The following is a 27828-nucleotide window of genomic DNA, read 5'->3' as shown; positions in this document are numbered from 1 at the left end:
TCTGCACACTGGTAGTTGGTAGATTTTCAAATGTCCTCTGGATGCATGTATTAATAAATCTATAATTGGCATCAGTGAGAGTTTATTATTACTAGATATTTGATACAAAACATCTGTATTTTCAGTGAAGCCATAATGTACTTGGGTAACTAGTATTGACCAGTGTCCATCACATGTACTTAGAATGGCTTCCCTGTTCACTCACTATGTCTAATAAACAGCAAAAACATAGCAGTGGCATATCTGCTCTTGCAGATATGCCGTCACATGTAATTTAATGCACCATGCCTTAGGGCTGTAAGGTCTGCTGTAGGGGTGACTTATATGTATTGCACAGTGTTAGGAGACAGGGCACACACGCTGTGTGCCACGTCGTGTTTTCACTTTTAGCTGCACCAAGACACGCAGCCTTGAATGGCAGTCTGCATGTGCTATGTGAAGGTCCCCGGAGGGTGGCACAGTAGCCCTTGGGGACCCTGTTTGTTACCCATGCCCTAATTACCAGGGGTACAATTTACCAGGGACTTATGGGGGGGGCAAAGGTTTTGCCAGTTGGGGAACAATTCCACAGTTTTAGGGAAAGAGAACTGGCACTGAGGACTTGTTTAGCAGGAACCCAGTGCACTTTCAGTCCAAATTCCATCATGTACTAGGCAAAAAGTGGTGGTGACCTTCTCAAAAAGGGGCACTTTCCTTCATTAGGAGTGCCTCTTGTAAACATACTGGCAGTTTAGAAGTGATAATGTAGACACTGTGGGTGAGTTTACATATTTAGAGATAACGTTTTGTTGCTTCACGTTTGAAAAAACAAATGTAGTGCCACGCAAATATTGTAGCACTTTAGCATCTCTCATGGAAGGAGTCTTTGAAGCCATGTGCTCCACTTATGTTTTAGTAAAACAGTAGTGACGGCCTTCTTAATGATCTAAATAGGATGGAGGATAAATCATGGAGGTCTTTTTTCCAGGCTCTTTTCTTACATCTCTGTTGCAGCGTCATAGTTCTGTCTTGGCCACTTTGTTAGAAAGAGAAAGAGGAAGTGGTGTGGCATGTGACTTTATTCACAATCCAATTTAAAATACCTTCTCCTGTAGCTTCAGTGATACCAGGACAGTGTCAGGAACTGTCAAGCCTAACACGTTTACTGTTGAGATACAGTCATATGTATGTCATGCAGTGTTATTGGATTATGACATTTCATAAAATATCTACTTTTGTAAAGGGTGTGATACTGCAGAAATCTTGTTGTGTTAGGGTTTCTATTCTAACTGTGTTCCGATTTTAACACATTTTCACAGATATTCATGCAGGAGTCTCAAAGTAGTTGAAAAGCAGTCGTTGCAGGTTTGGAATGTCCTGCAAGTCTCTTCACACCCACCAGCTTCCATGTTTAGGGGAATTTACCAACTCCTTTGGAAAAATCTCCTCACACTGGAAAAGTTGGAAATGTATTCTTGATAAATGCAGGAGAAAAACCTTTTCTACGGTGGATAATACGGTGTAGACAAAAAGTTAATTTGCAGTTGTTCAGCAGAGTTTCAGATAAGCAGATTTAATTGTATGTATTTGCTCATGCGAAAATGGAATTCGGTGATGTTTGCTTAGATTATCTTTTCCAACCCTGCTTCTGTAAACTGTTGTGAATCCCTGAAAGTTGTAAATCCACACCAGTGCAAAGACTCGTACCTGTCGGTGTATTTTTGTGGCTTTCTTTAGGACTCAAAACCCTAATTTATTTTCATGTTGCCCATAATCGTTTTACACTGATTCACGATTTCTATTCTTTTTGTTTTTAAATATTTGCATGCATCAAACACATTTACTCAACAATGCCGTACAGAAATGGTATCTAAAGTTTCACAATAGTTTAGCAAACATTTTTTTTTCAAGTTGCATTTTTTTGTGTACATTTGTTTAAAGTAAACAGGCTTCTTTATGTATTTGTGTATAATCTGGTATCCTCGTAGACGGTCTCAAATAGTTAAACTTGGTAAACAAAATGCTTATCTGTTTGTATCCTGCAACCAGTGTCAGTAATGCAAGATCAGATTAGTACATTCCTTTAGAGCCTTCACCCTAAAAGTAAGGGCTTTGCACTAACGAACCATATACATACATGAGCATGTTAATACAAATCTTACTTTAGTTGCAGAAAATCCTCTTTCACAAATTTAGTATGTGGTACAACAAACCAGCACCCAACAGGTATGTTCTACAAGTGTTTCGCCTGATTGTCTAGTGAATAAAATATTTTGGCAGCAGCTTCCTGTGTAAAGTAATAGGGTGGTTAGGAATGCCCTTAGGCCCAACCCCAAAACTCTCAAACGTGATCCATTATAAACTGTTTAAAACGGGTCACGATTAAGAGCTCTGGAGTTAAGGCTGAAGACAGTGTGAAGTTCCCACACTGGCTAGCTTGTGTAAAACGAAATGAAACGGCACAATGAATAAAAAAAAGAAGACATACTTACCTACTCTCGTCGTCTCCGTTCTGCAGTCCGACAGCAAGGGGGTCTCTGAGCCAACTCCCCTCTACCAATCCTGGTGCTGCACTGAGAGAAGCACCAGGATTGCCTGGGATGTGCTAGTCCGACGCTTCTTCAGGCCCTGGAGACCTGTGCCTGCTCTTCACCCAACAGTCTAAGACAGTTTGGGTGGAGAGGTTTAAAGTGAGCATGTCAGGCTGACCGTCACAAGAGAGCTGGGCAAAGTGACATGCACACTTTAAACTGGAGTGCCCACCACTCCTACTCCCTTGCTGCCAGTTAGCAGTGATGGTCCCGCCCCAAAATTTGGCTCGAGCTGGCTGGCTGCACTAAGAAATAAAGTGGTAATAAAATGGTTTTATTACTGTTTTATTTTTCATTTTAGCTGCGCTTGCAGCAGGGTGGATGACACTCCCCTGCCCTAAAGGGGGCACTGCCGCTGACAAAGTAGACATAAAATCTTTTTGTCCTTGATTCCAAAGAAGTTATCCTGGGCATCAGTCATTAGAAATTGCACATTCTTGATTATGTTGCTCAATAGTTGTAGAGCACAGTAATTTGTTGCTAAGGACGTGTCGACACTATAAGCACAGACAAAGAGACTTTTGACTGAGTGCTCTTACTAAACAAGGTTTAGCAAAGAGATAACCATTTTAGAAAGTTGTGGAATTCTATTTGATATGGAACAGTTCTGAAGGTCATACTTGTCCAGAATGTTTTGGAAATTACTTGACAAAATATTTTTACTGGTAATTACTTCAAAAGTTCTATAGTGGCAAAAGCAGTCTGTAGACTCGACAGCTAGAAGAAATGAGTGGCTTTGGGAGGGGCGGGAGAAAGAGGAGGTTCTTTGTGCAGAGGGGCCGAAGAAGTGTTGATAAAACCTGCGTGTGATGGTCTGCAGGTCCTTAATGGGTGCCATGTGCTTGGAATAAAACAATCATTGCGGTGGTTTGTCCAGCATTTTAGTTTTGCAGGCCCCATAGAAATAAGGGATCAGGGATGAAATAAGAACAACCTTTTACTTATTAGGTCTTTGTAAATGGTTTACATTTTGTTGGAGAGATGGGAGGTTAAATTATTATGGACTTGAGAACGGCCAATTACCTATCAATGAGTAGTTGGATTTATTAATGTATTGATGATCCTTGGGTGTTTTTTCTGATAGAAGCAGGTTTCATGGTATATTACTTTGGCAATGGTGGATGATCTCGGTTTAAATTGCAGGAGCATATGATTATCTCCAAGTACATTGTTATCACCTGTACAGCGCTAAGTGTATTTGACCTTTCTGTCAAAAATGGGAAGCAAACCTGAATCTCTGTTGCATGGAGCGTCAGTACTGCCGCCTGAGTATGAGACACAACACGTGCATGACAAAGGACAATGAAAGCTATACATTTTTCTTTACTTGCTCACTCTGTATTTTGATTCACCTGTTTTTGTTTTGCCTGTGACTATTTTGACTTGGAATCATGTCACCTTCTTGTGTAGGCAATGTTTCCTGTTTTGAAGAAGCATGCTTGCTTTAGATTGACTTGTCCCTATTTTGTCTGACAAGGGCTGCCTTTTAATGTTTTTCTTACTCAGTCCTCAACATAAACAAACCTATTTGTTTTTATTTTCCATAGTCTAACATAACCCTTCATTCTCTCTACATGCTTATTTATCATTGTTTTCAGAATGTTAAACCTTTTGTATGTTGGTAGAGTGCCCCATTTGCCATACTAAGAGCTTTTTATACTCTCTACAACAAGATTTCCTCATACGTTATACAATCTTATATTTTTCTGCACAACTGCCTTAATTTGTAGGCTTCCACACCAACCCTTTCCTCTTGTGTTGTGATTCTCATTGTGAAGTTATAAACCTATGCTTCATAGTTTTGTTTTTCTTTTATTGAGCAATTTCCCAGATTCCTTTTGTTGTTAAAAAATGCATTCTACTACTGTTGACTAACTACAAGGTAAAAAATGCAGTGGTTCTTGTGACCCCCCCCCCCCCCCAAAGAAGTCAGGTGTGCCAGTGATTTTGTGTTTAGACAACTCAGATGGGGGATGGACTCTGTCTATTCTACGAAAAACAGACTGTAGTATGTTTGGTGAGTGCTTTTGCACCTACAAGTGGAATTTGTGTGTATCAGCCAGTATTGATATACTTATGGTGGGGTTTTTAATGTTCAATCGGGCCCCAAGTTAAACAGACTTCTTGGTGTTCGAAAAGTTTTGGAACATATGTATCTATTTGTAAACTATAGGCTTTAAAAGCTCTTCAGAGGCTTTATATCCACCAGGCTAAGGCTTTACTTTTTATTCATATTTTTGTAAAATGCAGCCCGTTTTCCTTAAAGGAAAACAGGATGTGTTTCAAAACTAAAACTTAAAAGTTTCATTTTTTTTAAGAGTACTCAGTGGTCTGTGAGACCACTGCAAAAATATTTTCACCGACATCACAAAGGGACCCCTTCCCAATTGTGAATGGGTTACCTTCAAAGAGTCCGCAAAATGTGAATATTTTGCGACCCCATTTCGCTTGCAAAACATTCACACATACTATTGCGATTCGGTATGAGGAAGGGACGCCCTGAACATACCCCTTCCTAATACCGAATTGCAAATCCTATTTGCGATTCGGTAATAGATTACGGAATCGCAAATAGCTCTTTGCACATGCCAAAGAGCTTCTTAGCGGTTGTGAATCGGACCATTTGCAACCTTTAAAAAGTTTTGTACATCTGACCCTAAATAGCTGCAAATCTTCATGTGATTGGTTGGTGCTTCAGTGACTTTCTGTTCCCTCTGTGTAGAGTTTAATGATGCTTGAACCAGGTGCCCAAAACTCAAATGAAGATTCTGTATTCTGTCAATTTATAGAGTATAGCTTTTCCCCTTTTCTCTACCTGGAACACTTTCTGCCCTGGTTGGTCATGCAGCTATTCCAAGTTCAGTTCTGGGACTTTAGGAAGACTGTCAGTGAACCTCTGTTTCAGGAATGCTTCAACTTCGCCTCAAATTTGAATTTGAAAATCAGGACTTATCAGGTCCTCTGCATCATTGGTGTTGCATTTGCACTCTTATCTCGCAAAAACTCTGCTCTGACGAAAATTCAGCTATGTTGTTTTTAGGGTCCTGCTCATGTTGTAGAAGCTTTAAAAGTACTTCCAATATCTGATATAATGAAAAAGATGTTTGCCTGTCATTCTAATACCCATCATACAGAAAGGGGTTTGGACAGGCATGATAAGACTCCAGATTAGCCCATACATAACTCCGTGGCTGTGGTCTTCAATACTTACAACAGATGTGGTCCACACGAAGTAGATCACATGTACTGTAAAGGAAAAGGGAACTGAAGTGAATATCTTGGGTAAAACATTCCTAGAGGTACATGGAATTTGTGTACCCAAATTAATAGGTATTACCAGACACACCTCTCTGTCATTTATGCCCTAGTGATTAGAAAAAAGACTCAAGCCCAAATGGGGCATTGATGGGGGTAATGTATTATAACTTTAGGAGGCAGGACGGTGGATGGTAAACACACTCTTAATATGGGGGAAGGTAAACACTTCCTTATTAGGGGATTAGAGTGTGGAGTGGTGATTGCTTGGCAGTGAAATAAAACAGGGAACCAAGAGAAGATATTTGACGTATGGAGGTAGCATGGTAATTCAGGTTATAACCGGTCACACTGGAAAGGCAGTAGGGAAGCAATGAGGAAGGAGAGATAAAATAATCTTAAAACAAATGGGTGGTTGGGGCATCTAAACCTTTTTTTAATTGGGACCAGACCTGTGACATTACTCAGTTGATCCAGTGCATACAGAGAGTGAGAGATAACAAGGGTTAGGTCATATGGGCGGCTTCTTTCAAGTTGTTAGTATCTCCCACGTATTGGTCATTTTGGGGTTCACCCAAGTCGATTCAGTTCTGTTTGGCCACATTTAAACTCTGGGAAAATGTAGCTTTTGGTTTTGGAAAACAGTACAGAGGAGGTATGTAGATGTTATGCAGCTCTGTGGTCATTGCTTGTTTATTGCCTTTGGGGATGTTAGCACCAGTAGAGACAAAGTGCTACATTTTATGTTTTAAGAAACCACATCACACATCCTTACCTTCCCACTTCCTAACTCTTGCAGAAATTCACTGCCCTTGTTTTGCTGTGTATCTTTGCTGCAACGCTTATTGATGTAAATAGTGCACAGTGATTGCTATTTAACATGGTCCATAGCCCCTGGAACAGGAGTCAGCACTCCTCACACTTTTCTTTCTTCATGCGCCCCAGAACATGAGGTAAAAAATAATTGGCGGCTGTCAACTTGTTCAAAATCTACTAAAGTGTGAAGTTCTCAGTTTGAAGGGTGTTGTTTTCACATTGATTAATAGTCTGTAAAATAACATAGCATACGTTTGGGTGGTAATTGTGGTTGCGGCTTGGAGGTGGTTACTGCACTTTACGTAACAACAGTACATGGCAGTATTCAGCTGAAAGTAAAGCTTAGACAACAAAGTACTCTACTCTGTTTCTTTCACCCGTTGCCCAGTGCCATTAAGGTCTGTCAGCTTAAGTAGCTGATGATGTGATACATTTTGCTATTATGATGGTGGCATGGGAAGGCATAGTAGCACCCAGATAATGAAGAATGTTTTGTTAGTTTTATTTGAGGTGGTCAGACAAGGATGCATTGGAGCTTGGATGTCTCCTAGTAATCCATTAGAGTTGTGTGAGGCGTGTCCATTGGGCACCCTTTGTTATGCTGGAGAAGTAGCTTAAGGGGCTGCCTTCCCTGGGAGGATCACACATTGCATTCCTCTTTGCCAAGCTCTATGATGTCTAATCTGGTACTCTGCCCCATTTCCTCCATAGATGACATTGAGGCCATTAGGCATTATACAGATAAAATGGCCATGTTTGCTCACACCGTGGCAGAAAGGAAACCTTTTTGCAATCCTTTTCCGGAAGTTTTACTGCCCTACGGCGATAAATATTGCCCAGGTTGTAATATATAGCATTATCTCAGACTAAATTCAAGAGTTTTTTTTTAATGTAACTTATTTTTATATTGTTTTGTATTGTCATTTCTAAAAACAATGCATTGCAAGAGACATACCTTTTTATTTATATGTTGGTTACATCTGTATTAAGCAATTTGATGTAAAGATTTATTTTTACATTTAGTCGTTCCTAGAAAAATAGTAGCACCAACCATCCTCCATCTCCTTTTTCTCCACACTCCTGACTGAATATCAACAATATCGCTCAATATGAGTACCAAAGTCCAACACCACAGTGATTGCTTGGAGGCGACAAGCATCATGCTATATAGAGCAACTACTTGGGCGCTAACAGTGTACCCTGCTTTCTGTTCTACCTTTGCTGTGTCGGAAGTTCCATCATCCAAATCAGCCATTGATAGATTTTCTGTTGAAGTTGAAAGTGGCTTCTGTGGTTTGTCTCTTGAGTGCTAGCCTTTGCCCTGGCCTGCCGCTATGTTAGAACCACATAGCTTCTGTACTGTGTGAGACTGAGGAAAGGAGAGACTGAGGAAAGGATGAAGCAAGATTGGCAGAGAGAGACAGTAATTAGCATCACTTTCTCTGGCATAGTAGGGCCATCTCACGAGACATCAAGTATCGTCTTGCATAGGTTACATCTCATCTCAGCACCCTGGAAGCCAGTAATTATGTGAGCAGTACATGCAGTAGCACACCCCATGGCCTATTGCGGATAATTGTGTACACCAACAGACACTATACAACATAGATCTCACTTCACACAGCATCCAAGCAACAGTGCATTCTCTGCATAGCCTAACCTAGCATTGTATAGGGACACTAGCTGACTGATAAACTGCTACAAGGAGATACCAATATTAATTGTAAGCTGCATGAATGACAGAATTGTAGCATAACCGGGTAATCCTCACCTTTACAAATGTAAGAGATCATTCCACCCTGCGACGGGAGAAATACCCTATGCCCTTGTTGCTAAAGTATGTTTATTGAATATATTGCCTTGTATTATTTAAGGTCGGGTTTTCAACTTGACATACTCAAATAACAAATGTGCCAACTGAGCATAGAGAAAGAGTGCAGATAAATCTGGTGGCTATTCTCAGTGACTGATGTTAGTTGACAGGGTAAAATGTGATCACTTTTTATGTGGATAAGAACCTTTCTGGCTTCCCCCGGTGTAGTCTGGGACAAAATCTGCAAGTGGCCATATAAAATTCTATTTTCTTTTTAAATTGCTTTGAAATAGTGAGGATTATCTTGTATAACTGTGTTTACTGTTTGGATTGCACCCAGCTTGTGTAACGTTCCATAATATGTTTTCAGGTGTAGTTTCTAAGTTTGCTACTTACCTCTTCATGTTGTGATCATGGTAACCAACTCGGTAAATTCTGTTAAGAGAACAGTCTGAGTAATTGAAACTATTGCCCTTCCATATTCAAAGTTCCAACTCTTGGTGTTCCCATCGGCTGCATAGAAAATCTGCTTTTTTTCAAGATGTGGTATACCTGGTGCAGGGTTCTTTCATCTGGCTTGGTCCTGCACTATTGTGAATACACATTGGAGGGAGGTCACCACTGCATTGTCTGCTATAATAGAAGAAGAGGTCCAACTAGATCCCTTGATAGCCCTCCTAGGATATGTTAGGGATATAGCAGCACCACATAGAAAATATGTAGCCTTAACCCTCTTATTAGCAAAATGATTGGTTGCTTGCAGATGGAGTAGAAGAAGAGCACCAACCTTTAAACATTGGCTCACTGACCCACTATACTGTAATGTGCAGCTTGATTTGTATGTTGAGCAGCACATCCCTGCCTCCTCCAGGGCCAGAAGCATTTGGCCACAAACCTGCTACACCAGCTGGAAGGTCTGCCCAAACAATAAGTAGGATGATGATTCTGGAGGATTCTATTAGAACATTTTATAGTTTCCTGACTGAATGTCTCCCTGCCGTCCAACAGGACTATAACTATGCATGGAATTCTTGGCAGACTGTTACATAGGGCGATGCGTTCAACTCCCCGTGAGCTATAATTTAATTACAATACCAGAGTTATATACCGTCATTTATTTTTTGCCTTTGTTCTGTATTGCTTTTTCTATTACCAAGATGGAAAAAATTTATTTTTTAGTAAAAAAAAAAAAAAGAAGAAAATATGCCTGGCTGTGTCATATTTTATGCGTTTTAAACAAACAGAAATCTGACATTAATGGAATGCCAAAGTATGCCAAAGTATTGGATTGTTTCTCACATTGACATGTCTTCCAATATAGTTCTTTTAGGGTGAACGGTGGGCGGTTGATATCAGGGTTAATAATGATGATCATATCTTTCCAAGATTAGCATGGTCTGTCTTGAGAAAGAAATCATGCTGCTGTGCTTTCATTGTCATTGTGATTTCTGAAGTCTGTATTGGAATAATATATTATGTTCACTGAAACAGCTCAAAACAGAACCTTGCATGAAGAGAAATTCTGATGTCTAATTTACCTGACATGTTCATATGTATGGACAGTTTTTTTGTCAGATTATAGTGTAGCAGGGCATTCCAAAAGAAAGGTGCATAATGATTGCATGTTCTTCTATGGTGCTGGCATTTGAGATTCTATACTTTTACAATTTTTATTGAAAAATAATTTATGTTGTGTGTTCTCATCATGTGTTTTTTTTTCTTTAGGAAGTAGTCTTTCCATTGGTAGCTGGGATGTTTCTAATTGGGGGACTCATTCGAAAGAAGATTCTGAGATGCAGGTGGTATCATCCACTACAGCTATCACCAAGCCTGTCCGTAGAACTGTGGTGGATGAATCAGAAAATTTCTTCAGTGCCTTTTTATCACCAGTGGATGTTCAGACAATTACAAGTAGTTCAGTGGTTTCTAAACCCCCAAGTAAATCTCAGCGCCCAAAGGAAGATGTTCAAAACACCTTACAAGAACCCCAAGCTATTAACCAGCTGGAAATACTCAGTAAAGAGACTCTGACAGAGAAAGTGCCCTCTGTAACAGTGCAACCTCATATAATAAGTTCTGATGAACCTCATGAAAACTTTGAACCAAATCATGATTTGTTTAAACCTGATGAACAGCACAAAGAAAATGTAAAAAAGGTGCCCCCGTTACCTCAAAGTGCCGAAGTGTTAAAAACAGATGCTCATGTGGAATTTAGCCCAGGAGATGACCTGGCAAGTGCACTTAAAAGTCCGTCTGCATCCCTTCCTTCTGAGACAAAAGACAGTGTTCTGGTTGGGAAAGAGCCAAAAAATGAAGATAGGCAAAGTAACACCCCTTCGCCCCCAGTTAGCACGTTCTCCTCAGGAACATCCACAACCAGTGACATTGAGGTGTTGGACCATGAAAGTGTAATTAGTGAGAGCTCAGCAAGTTCAAGACAAGAGGCAACAGATTCAAAATCAAGTCTACACCTAATGCAGACTTCCTTTCAACTTTTATCTGCATCTGCCTGCACTGAATATAGTAATTTGGATGACTTTCAGAAGCTTACAGAGAGTGGTTGCTCATCAGATGCCTTTGAAAGGATAGACTCCTTTAGCGTACAGTCAATGGACAGCCGGAGTGTAAGTGAAATAAATTCAGATGATGAACTATCAGGGAAAGGGTGTGCATTGATATCAGCTGCAGTGAGTCCATCAGCCCCCAAAACAGATTCAAGTGATTCATTAGAAAATAAAGCAGATGAAGAGTTCAATGAAACTCTGGTGGTTCAGGTTGTGGAAGAAACAGAAATGGAGGAAATGGGAAGAAGCGCAACCCCAGTGAATATGGATCAGCCTGACATGCTAGTTTTACCTACTGAAACCAGTGGAAAACAAGACATTAGCAGGGACTTGGCAGTGGACCTGCAGGAATTTCAAACTGAGGGTGTTACTGTCGCCTGCGAGGATGAAGACATTAATAAGGTAATAATGTTCCTAAAAATACTCTTTATGAACATGGAGATAGTATATTTTCTTTTTTTCAGTAAGCAGCATTTCAAGCTCATATCCATGTTAGTGTGTATATGTATCGGGTGATGAAAGGAAAAGCACCTTGTGCCTTTGAGTGTGCCAGTGTAGCTGTGTTAATGAGTCTCAAGCTGTACTATGTATTTTATTGCACTTTTTGTCCCAGATGGCAACCTCTATTTATGTCTTTCTGTTGTTTGGCCTAATTTTCTCAAAAAAGATCAGAATGAACTACAAACAGCCTACCTCATAAGTAAAACAGAACAGAGTCCATCCATCTCCTATCAGCATTGGTTCTCAAAATCAGCTTAATTAAAGAATACTTCCATTATCCACGAAGCCTGCCACCACTTATGACTTGCCTCTTCTAAATTCAGGAACTGCTTTTCAGTGCAGCCCCTCCAGTCTATATCATCCAACATTTTGTTCTGTCACTCTGCCCTTCTTTTCTGTCTAGAAGAAATGCAGAGTAGGCTGGAAGCCCTGTGATTTGTGGACCCAACTCAGGAGTGTTTTTGGTCCAGCACTACTGTGATTCAGATAAAGTGACAAAATCTTTGCCCACTAATTTGCCAAGGCCATTTATCTTGCTGTAGCAGTTAGTGTATGTGTTTGTGCAAAGGGGTCAATTGCGTAGCATAAACTATGCTATGCATGCTTTCTGAATGCTCTCTCAGCAGTGGTTATCACGCTGCGACTTCTTTATGACTTTATATTCCTGCAATGACACAATGGGGGGTTTTGCTCATGGCCTAAGTGGGATGTCAAACTGCAAAAATAAACCTAAAACCTAGTGGGCAGCTTTCTGAGAACATTAACCAGGGTGCCTCCTGCCTACCCATAGTCCACGTTTATAATCTCTGTTTATACAACAAGTCTAGTAGCATCAGTTTTAGCTCCTCACTCTTTGCCTTCCTGTCTGAACAATGGCTAGAACACCAGGTTACTTGAAGTATTTTAGCCGTGGGATGCAGAGGAATGGTGCACTGTTGCAAGGCACCCTAATTCCAGGTGTATGCCATTAAATGGAAAAATGACAGAACTCCTTCACCTATCTGGAGGACATCCAAAAGTGGCACTTTTTACATGTAAACTCAAATTCACATACTGCATGCTTGACATCTGTGTTATAAAATCAAATAAAGTAGGGAACCAGAGACTTAAAAAAAACAGCTAAACATAACTTTACTAAACTTTTATGTTGGTGTTAGAATTTAGGAAACTCTGGCAATGTTCATGTTTGTACCCAGTTTCAAACTCTCTTTGCCTGATTTGCTACTACCTAATAATAACGCATCGCTACCCTCTTGAAGCCAAAATCAGGAACTTTAGTGTTTGGATATTATCTTTTCAGTGTTCTTAGAAGGAGCAGGTCGATTTTCCTTCATGGTATATTGGCTCCATTAAATATTTAGTGTAGTGATGGTGTTTAAATGGATGTTTTTTGCAAAACTATTATTTTCATTTGACAACAGCAAGTGACTTTGTTACAAAGGGTTGAATCGATTCTTTTCACGGTGTTGTACTACTTTGTTGGGGCATGCTTGCTGCTTTTGCTAGACATGTTGTGTTCAAGATATATTCCACTCTCAAGAAATAATCCACTTCATTGAATTCTAATTCTGGTATCTTGCTTGCACACGTCAATTACAAAAAAGGCAAGGGTTTTGTTTGCTTTCTACTAGTATCTCTTCTTCAGTTGTGCAGTGGCACAATTAAAATTACTATGCTTCAAATGATAAGATCTGGGAATACACAGCAGCTCTGAAGCATCTATCGTTTTAATACAGTTTGATGATTGTGCTCCAGATAATGTGTTTTTGATCCAAGATGAGAATATTGTACATGCCATCATGTGAGATAACTTTTTTCTTGTTAAGTTAATTTCTAAATGTTATCCCCACTTTACTTCACATCATAAAAAAAGAAAACTTCTACTTTATAGAGCTTATCATGGTGGGGAAACCCTCCTGATGCATGGTCCTGTTTATAGGATTCTGTGGTTAATTGAGAGGTGAGGACAATTGTGACCTAGGTAGGTACAGTTCTGATTTCCTAGTATTATTGATAAGTTACTTCTACGTTTGTACAAATTATGGCAAACATTCTGCCTGTGTTCTGTCAGTATGTGGGACAATTCAACTACCCAGGTGGGACACTGGAATTTTGATTATGGTTTAATTTTAGTTTATTTGTAAAGCGTTCCTATACCCTGAACGTTTTTTGTTGCTGCTTGAAGTAGCGAAGTTCTGGTTTGCTTTTTATTTTCTGGATTCAAGCTCCTCGGTTCAAAATCATATAACCCATACCTCTTTTCACATAGTAATTAGTCAAGGAACACATATTAATATATTTTTTTAATGTATTAAGAGAGAAAGACATTTGTCCAGAACAAAGTGTCCTACTCCTATGAAATGGGCAAAGCTAGCCAACTGGCCTCAGCCTGCTTCCAGAAGTGGATAATTGTTAGTCTTGATACTTCTAACAACTGAGTAACTTGTTTAGAGGTTTTATCTCGCATTGGAACGTTAGTCTTTGTCTTCATCCACCGATAGGACAAAATTGTTTTTGTTAACTTCAGAAGCTTGACTTCCCTTATTGTTCTCATAATCATGTCCTAATAAATACTATTTTGGGGTAATAATATGCCAGTGTGCCAGTTGCCCCTAACCTCTCCAGAACAAGTTAAAAGTATCAAAAATGTTCTGACACTACTTTTCTAGGTGTGAATGTAAGTATATTTTAAATGTATTTTATCTGATTAAGAAAGAGTGGCAATTGACAACTGCTGTGGCCTCTATGCCTGTCTCCTACACTCAGCTGCAGTGTCTGATTCAAAATCTTTTTCCTATTATGTTTGTAACTGGGAAGGTCTTTTGATTTTTTTGTGTATTGTGTCTTCTATGTCGTGCATATCAGATGGGAAAATCACTTATACCTAATCAACATATTTGACAGAGCCCAATAACCTTTGTCTTAAATGCGCTTATTGAAATCCCTCTTCACTTTTTTTTTTAAAACTGTTTTTGCACTGTTCGAAATTGCTGATTCTTCTATGTAGACAGGCCCCACATGTTTACATTTGAAATCTACCCTTTTCTATTCTGGGGGAAAGAGTTTGCTCATATAATTATGGCTGGTAGTGCGTTATATATTTAGTTTTAATACTGTAAACATACTTTTAATATTAGAATAAAGGGTGATGGTAGCAGGGATAGATTATATTTATCCTGCCCGTGTCCACACATAGTTCAAAGAGGTCTGTGTGGTATTAGTTTGTGGGGTTAAGCCAACATTTTGTGAGTTTGTCCAGGGAAGAAACAAGAATACCCTGCTCCAAGACTATCCAAATTGTGTGCACTTGTGTTTTCCTCCTTATGCAAACGTCAAATAGTGGTACCAATCATTGCTACATTGTCTGCTATGTTCAGGCCTTCAGAGCTTGGAATCTGAGAAGCTGTTAAATCTTTATTCTTATACTGTCACCAATTGAATGATCAATGCCTTGTTTATGAAAAATAAAACTTGTTATGTAAGCAGAACTACTATACAGAGGCTTTGATAACTAAAAGCCTAATATTTCAGGATTCTCTTGGATACATTTTGTGAGTTGTTCATTGGAGCCGGTGAAGGTTATTGGGCTAAGAGGACAACCCTTTCAAGTGTCTTTAGTATACCGATCTTGAAGGAAATCTTAATCTTAATTATGGTGGAAAAGAAATGAACAACTACACATTAATAACGTTTTGTGTGCCCAGCTTAAGAATTTCAATCAATCGATAACCTGCGTATTTTTAGTGTAGGCAATCTTTGCAGTAAGATAGAATCTCCTCCTGATTGACGTGGAAGACTGCAGAATGTTGTTGATATCTTTTTAGACTATTTTCATAGAGACAAGAAAGGCCCTTCACACCTACATTTCATGATGAAAAATCATAGTTATTATATAAGCCAGTTGTTTTTCTAAATATCCCAGCTTCAGTCTTTCACCGGGTGAATGTTGGTAGTATTCTTGTGATTGTCTCCAGTTGTCTTTAAAGACATGCTTTTTTCATAGGTGTTTGTACAATCCCTATCTTTCCTAATCCACATTTTTTCCATTTGAACTCGGTTGACACATGATTTTAACATAGTTTGGCAGAGTTAAGTCAATTGAGCTTTATCCAGTGTCACAATATAATTATTGTACTTCAGTGTACAAGAGCAGCCCATACCTTCACTCAGTGGGAGTCTCAAAATGTGGTGGTATAGACTAGTCTAACATTGACACTCCCATTGAATGATAGAAAGAACTACTCTTGCAAACTGAGCTCTAAGGATTGGCCAGGTGATGTTGTGATGTGATTAAGGTTTCCTTTCTTTCCTCATTTATGGTTAGGCTCACTATGAACACTTTGCTTCTTTTCATGATGAACGCAGTCGACTGACTGACACTTCCTCCTAGTTGCCAGGACATTTGTGCCCTTTGGGTTGCTGTCCACAAAATAGTGTCTTGTCACATTAGTAGGTATAGCAACCAAAGCTTGGTAGTGCATCTGTTGAGCTTCTTCACTTTTGTCATTTTTAGTGCCATTTCTTAGTCAATGATATTTGCCTGAGCAAGTAGAAGATACGAAGAGTGAGATTCATTGGTAATTGTGGAATGAATAACACCCTGGCATAAAATATTGGATCTAAAATGGTCATCAGAGTATGGTTTTGAGACCATTATATTTTCATAGTGTAGTTTTATTTATTCTTTCTTTTATTTTTTTGTTTGTGGAATTCATGTTGCGGACATAATTGGTTGGCAGAATGTTGTAGTGAATGTTCCCAGCTTGGTAACTTGAAGATTATGAATACTTATATGTTGTGTACATATTATTGCTGTTTGTGTGTTTTAATTTTTCTTTCTTTTTTTTTAAACCCTTCATTGTATTGTTTGGATTGTATCATGCAGGTGATCCAAGACCTCACAGAGAAACTGGAGAAGAGAGAAACACAGCTGTTAACTGTTAGCAAAGAAAGGGCTCAACTAGAAGAAGCCTATGACAATCTTAAAGAGTAAGTTTAGTTCAGTAAATGGTTACTTTTCTGTGTTTTTGTTTTTCCAATTGAGGTGTCTCTTTGGTATCAAGAACCTGTTATGGAACACTGCATAATCTGCTAATTTTAGGAACAGAGTCCTAATAATAATCTGTTTGGGTTCATTATTCTGAACATCTTATCTGGACTGCCACATGCGCCGTTTTTTTTTTCCACAAAGCTCATTCTTTCATGGGATCAATGTTATCATTTGTTTTTCTTTAGCGAAATGATTCGGGTAAATGAGGAAAGCAGTAGCATCATTTCTCTAAAGGAAGAGTTTACACTTCGAATTGCTGAAGCTGAAAAGAAGGTCCACTTAGCATGCAAAGAAAGAGATTTAGCCAAAAAGGTAATAAACATCTGAATTTTGCACAAGAATGATTCATAGTGTGGAACTACTCCATTGTATGTAGTAATTATATTCTGTTTTAGGCTTTTATGAAATGCTGATTTTAATACATTTGTATTTTAATTCTCACCACAAGCACTTGCCCTGTACAATTTATCTTTGACTGATAGCTCAGGCTGAATAAATATTTTGTTTGATTTGATTCATGACATACGTAATACATGATTTATAGTGAACAGTGTAAAAAAAAAAAAAAAAAAAAGTACATTTGATTTTTCTCAGATGCTATAAAAAGGTACGTGTGGCTTGTTACGACCTATCTTTTACAAACTATTTCAAATCTGAAATTCCAAAGTAAACTGGAAGTCCCCAAAACTAAATGGGGAATAACAAAATGGGTTTTCATTTATATCTAAAAAGGTGGTCCCTCTTTTCGGTCTGAGCACTCACAGCATCCCATGAAGCTACAAAGCAAAGACCATTTTTAAGTAAAGAAGAGATTATACAAAGCCCATATAGTTAGTAGTGCAGATTGCAGGCAATATAATGCTAATATTGGCATTCTGAAACACATATTTTTTCCATTGCCTGCTGGTAAGCAGCTAATAGTCCAAATTTAAGTGAAAAACGTTTCACAGGTGACTTTAGTGGCACCAGAGACCACATTAATGACTGTTTGCTGCTTTTCCTGCATTACAATAATTGTTAATTCTGCAAAAATCTGCCATTTAAATATGTTGATAAATTGCAGACTATGTTGCCTGTTTTTCATCTGTGCTTATCCAGCTTTGACCTGGCCACTTGGGGTACTCTCAACCATATTCTTGCTCTCCCTTACACATGTGTATATTCTTTGTAATTTCCCATTCTACCAGCTCTTTTGCTTTGTCCCCTCTTGTTATATTAAGTTGCCCTCCTCATAGTTTACAGTTTTTGACAAGCTTATAAGCATGATCGACACTGAAATAATCTTGCATGGAATTTTCCTTGACAATGGATAACCAGTTTGCCAGTATCATTTACTTTAGTAGATAAGTGAGTTTTTACCCTACTAATGCCAGAGGAGAGTAATATTCTGGTGCTGTTTTATTATTACTCTGTATTCCAGTACACATTGTGTCTGAGAATACAAATGATTTGCAGTGTTTTCCTTTTTGTTTTCTTCCTGATTATTTTAATGTACCTTCTTTCTGCCCCAATCTCCTTTCATTAGAGATCTGAACATCCAACCATTGAACAAAAACAGATAGATGCATTTCTTATATAAAAAGTAAGTCTTTTTATGTGTAGGCTTATTTTGACATACTATGTTTTTATTTAAGGAGGTTAAATGTGCTAAAGAAGAGTTGGCCACCAGACTAAACTCGAACGAAACAGCTGAATTAATGAAGGAGAGAGATGAGCAAATAAGGGGATTGATGGAGGAAGGTGAGTGAGTTAATTTCCTATATTTTGTTTAAAATATAAAAGTGATTTTTGGTAAGTATGAACACCCGCAAGCCAGAGTTCAGAGTGATGTACAGTGCATGGTAAGTGTAGGAAAGTACCTCTTTTTACATGGCTACCCCCCTTTTTTGGCCTGGTACATGATATGAGTTTGACTGTAAGTCCATTGGGTTCCTGCTAACCAGGTCCTCCATTCAAGAGCTCTTTCCCCAAACTGCACAGTTGTTTCCCCAATTAACACATCCTTTAGCATTCTTGTTAAGACCCTAGTAAATGGTACCCCTGGTACTTAGGGCCTGAGGTGCTAAAGAGGGTCCCTAAGGGCTGCAGCATGAATTGTACCACCCTAAGGGTCACCTCAACAATCACATGACAGGCTGCCATAGCAGGCTGCGTGTCTTGGTGCAGACAAAAGTGAAAACACAACATGGCACACAGTCTTTGTGCCATGTCCCCTAACAGTGCACACAATATATGTCACCCCTCTAGCAGGCCTTATAGGCCTAGGCCAGGGTGCAAATATTACATGTGCCCATAGTATGTTAATTCTCAGACATAGTAAGTGACCAGGAAAGCCATTTTAAATGCATGTGCTGGACACTGGTCAGTACGAGTTTCCCCGCTACATGATGGCTTCACTTGTAGATAGGGATGTCAAACATCTTGTATTGGTGAACCCACATTAATGCCAGTTTTGGATTTACCAATTCATGCACCCAGAGGGTACCTTAGAGATGCCCTCTTAAACACTACCAACCTCTGGTGTGCTCATGGACTGGTTTCTGCCAGCCTGCCACCCAAAACACCGTTCTGGTCCCCTGGGGTGAAAGCCGTCAGCTCTCAAGAGACCCAGAACAAAAGCCTTTCCGGGAAGGGGGTGGAACATCCCTTCTTACAGGATGACCTGCCGATTAGCCTTTCAAAGGCAGCAAGCTTCAAAGGGCTGCTGCTTTTGAAATGCAAATCTGGCTCCCCTCACAGAGAGGAAGCCACACAGAGCTATATAATCTTCGAAGTAGCTTAAAGTTCCTTTCTCTGTCATTGTTGTTTCTATGTCCAATAAGGGAATCAAATAAAATTTCCTTTGTTATTGCTTCACAAAAAGGTTAAATCATCATCATGACCCTGGCAGGCGTCCACTGGGGTTGTATGACAGAACCACGCATGCATTAACAATGCGGTCAGAACCACAACTGCGTTGCTTCCACGCATGCCTTTACCAAGCATTCCTTTACAATGAATTTCGTTGTAAAAGCATGCCTAGTAAAGGCATATGTGGATATGGCATGTAAAACGGCATGTGTGGTTCTGTCATACAACCCCCACACCCGTCCTGAGGCCCAAAACTAGCCCCTCTCCTAATAGCTAAACTACCCCGACTTCACCACCCGAAATCAGCCCTAAAAAAAGGTTATACCAACTCCCCACCCCTGCCCAATAAAACCAAAGTACCCCGACACCCCCTACCCGCCCTGAACCCTAAAAAAAACAAAAAACTACCCAACCCCCCCACCTAGCCTCTAAAAACTAAGCTACCCTGACACCCCCACCCACCCTGAGCCCTAAAATCTTCCCTAATAAGTAAACTACCCCAACCCCTAAGCCCTAAATCCACCCCACCTGTAAAAACTACCGACCAACCTTGCCCAACCCCACTTACTTCACTGCGTCCTCTCCTGATCCTTCCTCCTCTTATCTCCTCCCACCCTTCCTTAAAGCTTCTCCCACCCCTTTAAAAATAAACTACCCCACCCTAAGCCCTAAAAAAAGAAAATTACCCAAACCCCTCCACTTTCGGCCCTAAAAAAAATAAAAAAATAAAAATAGACCCCCACCCACCCTAAGCCCTTAATCTGACCCTCCCACCTCTGACCCACTTACCTCACCACGATCTCTCCCGATCCACTCTGGCTTTTTCTGTACCTTAATCACACATATGCGTACTTTGGCATATGTGTGGCTAAGGCACAGAAAAAGTAATGCAGTGTTTTGGCAAGCGTGGTTACGCTTGTGTGGTAAACGTCTGCATTGTTCGTGACACATTGTGAAGGATGTTTCCCATCCACCTGCTCTAACCATGTTACATAACAATGGGGTAACCCTGACACCAGAGAAGCAGATCCTGACGACCTAAGAAGACCAAGGACACAGAAAAGCCACTAAAGCAGAAGAGGAGCAAAGAAGCAGTAGACCTGGTGCCAACCCTGCCAGTCTGTCTGCATCCCTCGTTGAAATCTGCACCAAAATCGACTTGCTCTGCAGCTGTAACTCCAGAAACCCAATAGGACTGCCTCCTTTGAAAAAGACTCAAGACCTCCCGTAAACAGCGGTCCTGTTTGTCAGTAAACTCCAAAAGACGGGACTCAGAAGCCTCTGGAACCACCAAAACCCTACCCCTTAAGTCACCACTGTACACGCTGTCTCTGAGAAGTGGAAGTGGCCCACCAGTGCCAACAAGGTTCTCCGGCCCTCCAGATTCTGAGTCCATCGTAATTTCTCCCCTCCTGGACTACCCGAAGACACCTGCAGCCTCTGCATGCAGCTGCCCTCTACCATGATCGCTTCAGTCAGAAAAACCTGACATCTAAAGACTCCTCTGCACCAAACGTCTCTGAGCCATGGAGAAGAAGACTAAAGGTGCCTACCTGTGCCTGAGCATCATGCGGCCTGTTGGTTGAGCCCGAATGCCTTCCTGGTCAGAGCCTGCAGCCTCTTTTTCTAGTGACTGTTCCCCATAGAACACATTGGGCCCATAATGCTGTTTTGCACTTTGCACCCAGCTGCCCCCATGCTTCTGAGAGTGTACTGTGGGTGCTGCCTTGGACCTTGCCCACTACTCACCTTAACCCTAGGATAATGGTCTTGTAAGTCACAGTACTTTACCTGCTTGCAGAACTTGTTTTTCCTCCCATAGGATAACATTGCAGAACTCAGAAATTGCACTGTGTCCACTTTAAAGTGGTATGGTATTGGGCTACGAAAATGTATCAGCTTGAAAACATAGTCAAGAAACACTAAGTAACTGCGATGATCCAGAACAATATGAAATTCTCAAAGGCATGTAGGCAGAATAGGAAATCTACAATGATACTTTATTCATTGATGGGAAATTTGAATATGATAAGCACATCACAGAGATGACAAGCTTAAAGCGAAAATGTTTCCGTAGGTGCATATATTTTAGAAATGTTTAGTAATCATGAAAAGAAGAAGCATTTCAATTTCTGTTCTCATTATTGTAAAGTATCTGTGTAGCGCCCTTTGTTCTTGAAAACTTGGCTTTGAACATATTATTAATTGTAACATCTAAGATTACCAGAAGCTCTAGCTAAAGGAAGCTTTTGCGTTAGATGTGTGGAGTTGAGGTTTAGAACTTTATAAGGAACCAAGGGCCAGATGTAGCAAAGGGTTTTACCCATTCTGTGTCTATGGGAAAATGTGTTTGTACATATGGCCCGTAGTAGTTTCCATGTAAAAAGAGACCTACTTTCTGTTTTCTTTCTTTTTATTTTTTAATTTTTTATGGTAGCTGCTGAGGGAGGCCAAGCTGTAATCTAAAAGTGAAAATAGAAGGCCTGAACTGCTTTTGTCAGATCATGTGTAAAAAGCATTTGCTTATGGCTTTTGAGCACTTGCAGTTGAAACCTTGTGAAAGTAGTTACTGCTTGGATGTTGTTTTTGGGTCTCCGACTTCATGAGAAACTACAACTCAGTTATTTCACAGAGGTGGCAAGGTTAAGGGCAATACAGTATTCCTGATAATTTCAATCCATTTTGGATTGTTTCAAGATTATTATTTTGAGAGATGAGTAATAGAAATTTGCTCCTAAGAGCATTATTTTTTAGATAATTCTGTTTCTTTCACATGTATATGTGTTCTAGAGACCTTTTGGTAAGTACAGTTTCATATAGACTTAAGTGACATTTTTTTATTTTTATTGAAAGATGCATCAGGTTTTTTTAGCAGATCAAGTGGCTCAGTATTGAGATAGAAAACAATAAGTGACAATATTTAAAACAGAGGAACACTAAACAATTAGGCACAAAGGATTTACTTATATTTCTTAATTGCATGCTGCCAGAAAGGTACTATTCAAAGCATTTTAACACTGTAGTGTCAATGTCTTCTATTTTTTTAGAGAGTCCAGTAGACTTTAATGGTCAGCAGTGTAGAAGGCTGCCATCAATCAATCAGGATTTATAGAGCAAGCGCTCTATCCCAGTAGGGGATCCAGGCGCTTGCAGGTCCCGGACGCTTATTCGAGCAGCCAGGTCCTGAGGGCCATTCAGAATTCCAGAAATGAGATGATGGCCTGGAGGAGCATGGGGAGGCTGTTCCAGGTTTTTGCTGTAATGTGAGAATAGGAGCATCCTGCACAGCTGCTTCAGTAGATGCAGGGAGTATAGGCAAGTGAAAGGGAGGCAGAGCGTAGTCTTCTCAACAGTTGGTGAAAAGTTCAGGCAATGGTTAATGTATGCGGGTCGTTGGTTGTTTAGAGCCTTGTGTGCGTGGGTCAGCAGCTTGATTTGGCATCTCTTCTGTAGGGGGAGCCAGTGGAGTTGCCTGAGGTGGGGTGTGATGTGGGTTCATCGTGGAAGGCTGAGGATGAGTCTGGTTGCGGCATTATGTATGAGCCCTGGGGGACACCGCAGGTGATCTCCTTGGTATGGGAGGTGGATCCTTTGGGTTCTTTCGGTGAGGAAGGGAGTGATCCATTTGAGTGCGTCCACTTGGATGCCGATGTGGTGGATTTTTTCAATCAGCATGTGGTGGGATACTGCGTGAAAGGCTGCTGAGAGGTCGAGGAGGATCAAAGCTGCTGTTTCTCCTTGGTTAAGGAGGGTTCTGATATCGTCGGTGACTGTGATCAGGGCAGTTTTGATGCTGTGATTTTGGGAGGTGTCGGGTAGCTTGTTCTGCTCAACGTAAGTCATGAGTTGCTTGTTGATGATCTTTTCCAGTACCTTTGCTGGGAATGGGAGCAGGGAGATTGGCTGGTAGTTTTTGGGTTCGTTGGGGTCGGCAGAGGGTTTTTTGAGTAGTGGTCTGACTTAGGCGTGTTTCCAAGCATCAGGTACTGTTGTAATGATGATAGAGGTTTTGAGCAGGATGGTGAGTTGTGGTCGATACTGTGGTTTCCAAGGTTGAAGATGTGGTGCCCCATGAGTCTGTGGGAGCTCCAGAGTGGATGGATTTCATGGTGGAGGTGATGTCTTGGATGGAGAGGATGTTCCAGATGGTCAGTGTGTGGTTTGTGTCTGTTACGGTGCTGGTGTATTTCTCGAGGAAGTCTGTAGGTTTGGGTTGGGGTTCGAAGTTTCTGTATATGGTTACGATCTTGTTGTGGAAGAAGTGGTCGAGGTTGTTGCACAGCTCCTATGTAGGTGTGATATTGTTTTTGCTGGCAGTCTGGTTGGAAGATATCATAACGATGTTGAAAAGTTCTTTGGTGTTTTTGCCACTTGTTTCGATGTAGGGGCTGTCTTATTTTTTGTCCTCAGCGGGTGGTGGTAGAGGTTGAGTGAGGTCTTGAAGGCTGCTCTGTTGGAGGTGTCCTTGATGGCATGCCATTTCCTCTCCAGCTGTTTGCTGTCTAGTTTTGCGTTCTGAGTTCTTGGGTGTACGAGCTGGCCTTTTTGGAGGATATTCTCCTGATGTTGCTCTTGATGGGGATGATGCAGTTGGCACAATTGGGGATCCAGGTGTTGAAGTTTTTCACTCTCTGTTCGACGACGGTGGCGGTAGCGGGGTTGGGGGTGTTGAGAGCAACCACCCAGTTGGTCTTCCACCACCAGTGGGTGGCGCTGATCAACTTGGGGGTGTAGGTGCGGGGGCTGGAGATGCTGGAGTGGACGATGGAGTGATTGGCAACAGCAAGTACTACAGTACTTTATTGTAGTTGATGGCTGCAGAGTATCAGCAAACACTGGCAAAACAAATGGGTTCAAAAGGCTGCACCGATTGGCTTTGCCGGTGCTTGCTTTTTGTTTTTGCTGAAGCTGAACAAAATCCGCAAAAACAGTGTGAGGATGAATGTTTTAAATGCCTTATACTCTGACACATCAGGCTATACTGTGTTTGAAGCTCCCTTCCGACAATGATGTAGCTTAAGTCTTATGTGTACAGATTGTGAGATGAGTAATTTGTGCTTTGTGTTTGGGGGGTGGGGGGGTATATTTCGTATTTAATACTTTGTCTCTTCTAAGTGGACCATGTGTCTTTTTACCTTTTACAGGGGAAAAACTGTCCAAGCAGCAGCTTCACAATTCCAACATCATTAAGAAATTAAGAGTGAAGGAAAAAGAGAATGAAAATACCATCACAAAGCAGGCCAAGAAAATTAAAGAGCTAGAAGAGGAATTGCAACATTTCAAACAGGTTGGTTGAGACTTAACATCTCCAAAAATAGATATTAAAATTCCTTTTGTCTCTGGGGTTGGTGCTGCATGCTTTTATGTCCCACCTATACACTTGCCTCTCCTAACTGTTCATGTAATTAGTTGATTTGTATTCATCCTAAGAACTACTGATGGTGAAATGTTGTTGAGAATGTTTGCTCTGGATTTCATAATTCTGGTATGTTTGTATGCTCACACAGTGAGATGCTGGGACGTGCACCAACTTCTCTCTTGTCTTTCAAACCACATCCCACATTCCTTTTTCACAATTGTTTCCTATTTAGAATTAGTCTCAGCTCTGTGGAGGCTTGAGTGACTTTTTTGATACTGTGGTTGGCTGGCCCATCTAGCCAAGGAAAGCATCTGCTAGAAGAGTCTTTCTTTAGACTTCAGTGAAATAGGGCTGCAGGAAAATGGTGTTTATTTTCTATACTGTCTTCTTTTTTTTTTAATAAGCCAACATCTCTGCCTTCCTTTTGAGTCTGAGAGGGCTGTTCCTGTATTTCCACTCCATATTTGCATTAGGTTCCTTCGCTCCTAATTCCTTTTTTGAGGTCCACCCTAGTGATTTGGCTACATTTAGTACTGCCTAGCCAGGAATCTTATTAGTCCTTTATTTTTCTTGAGGATAAAGCCAAGCCGACTGGGAGATTGTGGTGGGCACTGGCGCAGTGCAAATGAAGGGAGATGCTTTACATGCATTGAGAGATGGTATAGGGAGATCAATAAATATGTAGCAGGAACCTGCCTGCAGTTGGAACTAGGCTTGGAAAGAAATGCTCCTCTGTGCTCCTTGATGAGAAATCCACACTTTCAAAACTACTTCCCAGAAAATGTTTTAGTATGTATCTCATTGTGATTTTTCCTAGTAAGCAGTGATTATGTATTTAGAACTTGCCCCCACTTGCATCCAACCTTCTCATAGACACTAATGCTCAGCACAGTACCAGCTGTATTTCAGAACATCAGACAGATATAACTCAACACTCATACAAGCATCTTTCACAGCCTAAATGCACATCAACACTACAGGTATAAACCCACTACAATACACAAAGCATTTGCAGTTAGTGATGTCATCAATTATGTAATTGATCATGAGGTGTGTGATGTACAAAGTGAGGTTATAACCAGTGCATGGCGGTTGTGCAAGTTATAGATCGCTTGCTGAAGTGTAAATGGTGAATTTCAGTTGTTGTTTTGGTTTAAAACATTACATTATTACTGACATTGCCATCTAACTAAAACATCCCTTTAAATTTGTTTTTCAAATAATGTCTAGGTTTTTTTCACTTGAAATAAGACTACTATACCCAACTGTACATTGTAGGGTTTTGGCTATTTAAGGAAGCTTTAGTATCTGAAGGGAGCTGGCTGTCCTTGAAGAGTTACACAGAGAGTGTAGAAAATAGGGTCTTCTCACCTAAGCACCTAAGCACCTAAGGGGGTCTAGGGGGTCTGGAGTGATGGTTTGTAAATACACAACACACAGAGTGCAGACTGTGGATAATATAGTTTGGTGAGGGACTGGACCTCTCTGTGCGCCCCATACCTCAGACAAAGCCCATCGCCCACCATCTTCAGGAAGAACCTCAAGATGTGGCTCTTCGGATGAGGCTCCACCCCCAGATCCCCCCCCGTCCCCACAGCATCTTGAGACCCGCACTGGTGAATAGCTGCGCTCTACAAAAACTGATTGATTGATTGATGGTTCCCACCTCTCTATGGTATGGTTTTGTAAGGACCTGACGACTCCACATAGACTTCTATACGGAGTGAAGGCTGTGCGTAGTAGAGCTTAGTGGGGGATTGGCCTCTTTGTGAAGACCTCTGTACAGGGTGAAGGCTGCTCATAGTAGGGTTTTGTGAGGGAGTGCCCTGTCCGCCAAGACCCCTGCACATGGCATAGGCTGTGCATACTAGGTATTGATGTGGGTCTAGCCTGTCCACCAAGACCTCTGTTCAAGGTGAAGGCTGTACATGGTAGAGTTTAGTGGAGGACTAGCCTTTTCATCAAACCCTCTGTGCAGTGTGAATGATGTGTATAGTAGGGTTTGGTGAGGGATTAGCCTGTCAGCAAAGACCCCTCTACAAGGTGAAGGATGTTTGTAGCAGGGTTTGGGGAGGGAGGGGCCTGTTCACAAAGATCTCTAAACGGGGCGAAGGCTCTGCACAGTGTGGTTTGATGTGGAACTCGTCCACCTGCCAAGACCTCTGTACAGGGTGAAAGCTGTGTAGACTAATACCACCTGTTCCAGAAGCAACATCACAAAATTTAAAAATGCCATTTAAAAAGAGGTAGGCCAAGTGGCTTTTTCAAAGAGCCACCACATCAGTATATAAAAGGCAAGCCTATTGGCTTCAGTAGATCACTACCAGTACTGTAGAGTTATCACGTGTCAAGACTCAACTTTAAAACCAATAGAATCCAAAAGTGTCAAAGACATTCATTATTAAATAACGGCATTGCAGTGTTTATTAATAAAGCTTTAAATAAAGCATTTGTGTTCAAAGCAAAAGTGTTAGTGTCTTTTGTCCTCACTCTTTAGGCCACATAATGCAGCCATGTGACCAGCCACATGAGGTTTCTAAAATTCGCAGCTGAAGAGCAAAGGTTCCAGCTTAAAAACAGCATAAACCTTTCCTGGTGTGACTTTCTGTAGGGCCCAGGAAGCTTAGGATTACTTTTAATAAATCAATTATGAGGGTCTGCTGACAACCCTGCTGCCCCCAAACACTCTGAGAACATGTTGGTGGTGGAACATGTTGGTGGTGCCTCCTTCCAGATTGTGGCACTACAAAGTGGAAAATATATGTCGATTCACCCACAGAATTGCAGTCGCTGTGAGCAGGAATGGTGGAGTCCCCTGCCCGTGGGAATTTGCCATGGTGCCCTAAAGCCCCATCCTCCACGAGCGGGAACAGTGCGGTCTCCTGATCCCAAGGAGCGAGGGAATTCTCCAGAGCGACCTGAGCTTCTTTGCCCTCGACACACTTACAGGGTGGGAAGTGCATCCATACCACCTTTTGCATCCCAAGGGGATGAGCCCCCCGGGACTTCAAATTTGTGTCGGCCCTGGGGATAGGGTCACCAGGGCCAAA

At 40.9% G+C, this 27828-nt stretch overlaps 1 protein-coding gene across 1 annotated transcript in view; it reads left to right on the top strand.

The window, feature by feature from the left end:
* Window positions 1-27828, top strand: part of TMF1 (TATA element modulatory factor 1) — a 222079-nt gene that overhangs the window by 7672 nt on the left and 186579 nt on the right. The window contains exons 2-6 of the mRNA XM_069206582.1: window positions 10180-11420; window positions 16405-16508; window positions 16755-16881; window positions 18204-18309; window positions 24564-24706. Coding sequence (XP_069062683.1) covers window positions 10180-11420; window positions 16405-16508; window positions 16755-16881; window positions 18204-18309; window positions 24564-24706 — 1721 coding nt within the window. The remainder of the gene's footprint in view (window positions 1-10179; window positions 11421-16404; window positions 16509-16754; window positions 16882-18203; window positions 18310-24563; window positions 24707-27828) is intronic.

Source organism: Pleurodeles waltl, chromosome 9 (assembly GCF_031143425.1).
Source record: "Pleurodeles waltl isolate 20211129_DDA chromosome 9, aPleWal1.hap1.20221129, whole genome shotgun sequence".
In the NCBI taxonomy this organism is placed as follows: Eukaryota; Metazoa; Chordata; class Amphibia; order Caudata; family Salamandridae; genus Pleurodeles; species Pleurodeles waltl.
The sequence above is the reverse complement of the archived record's forward strand: the minus strand, read 5'-3'. Positions and strand labels throughout refer to the sequence as shown.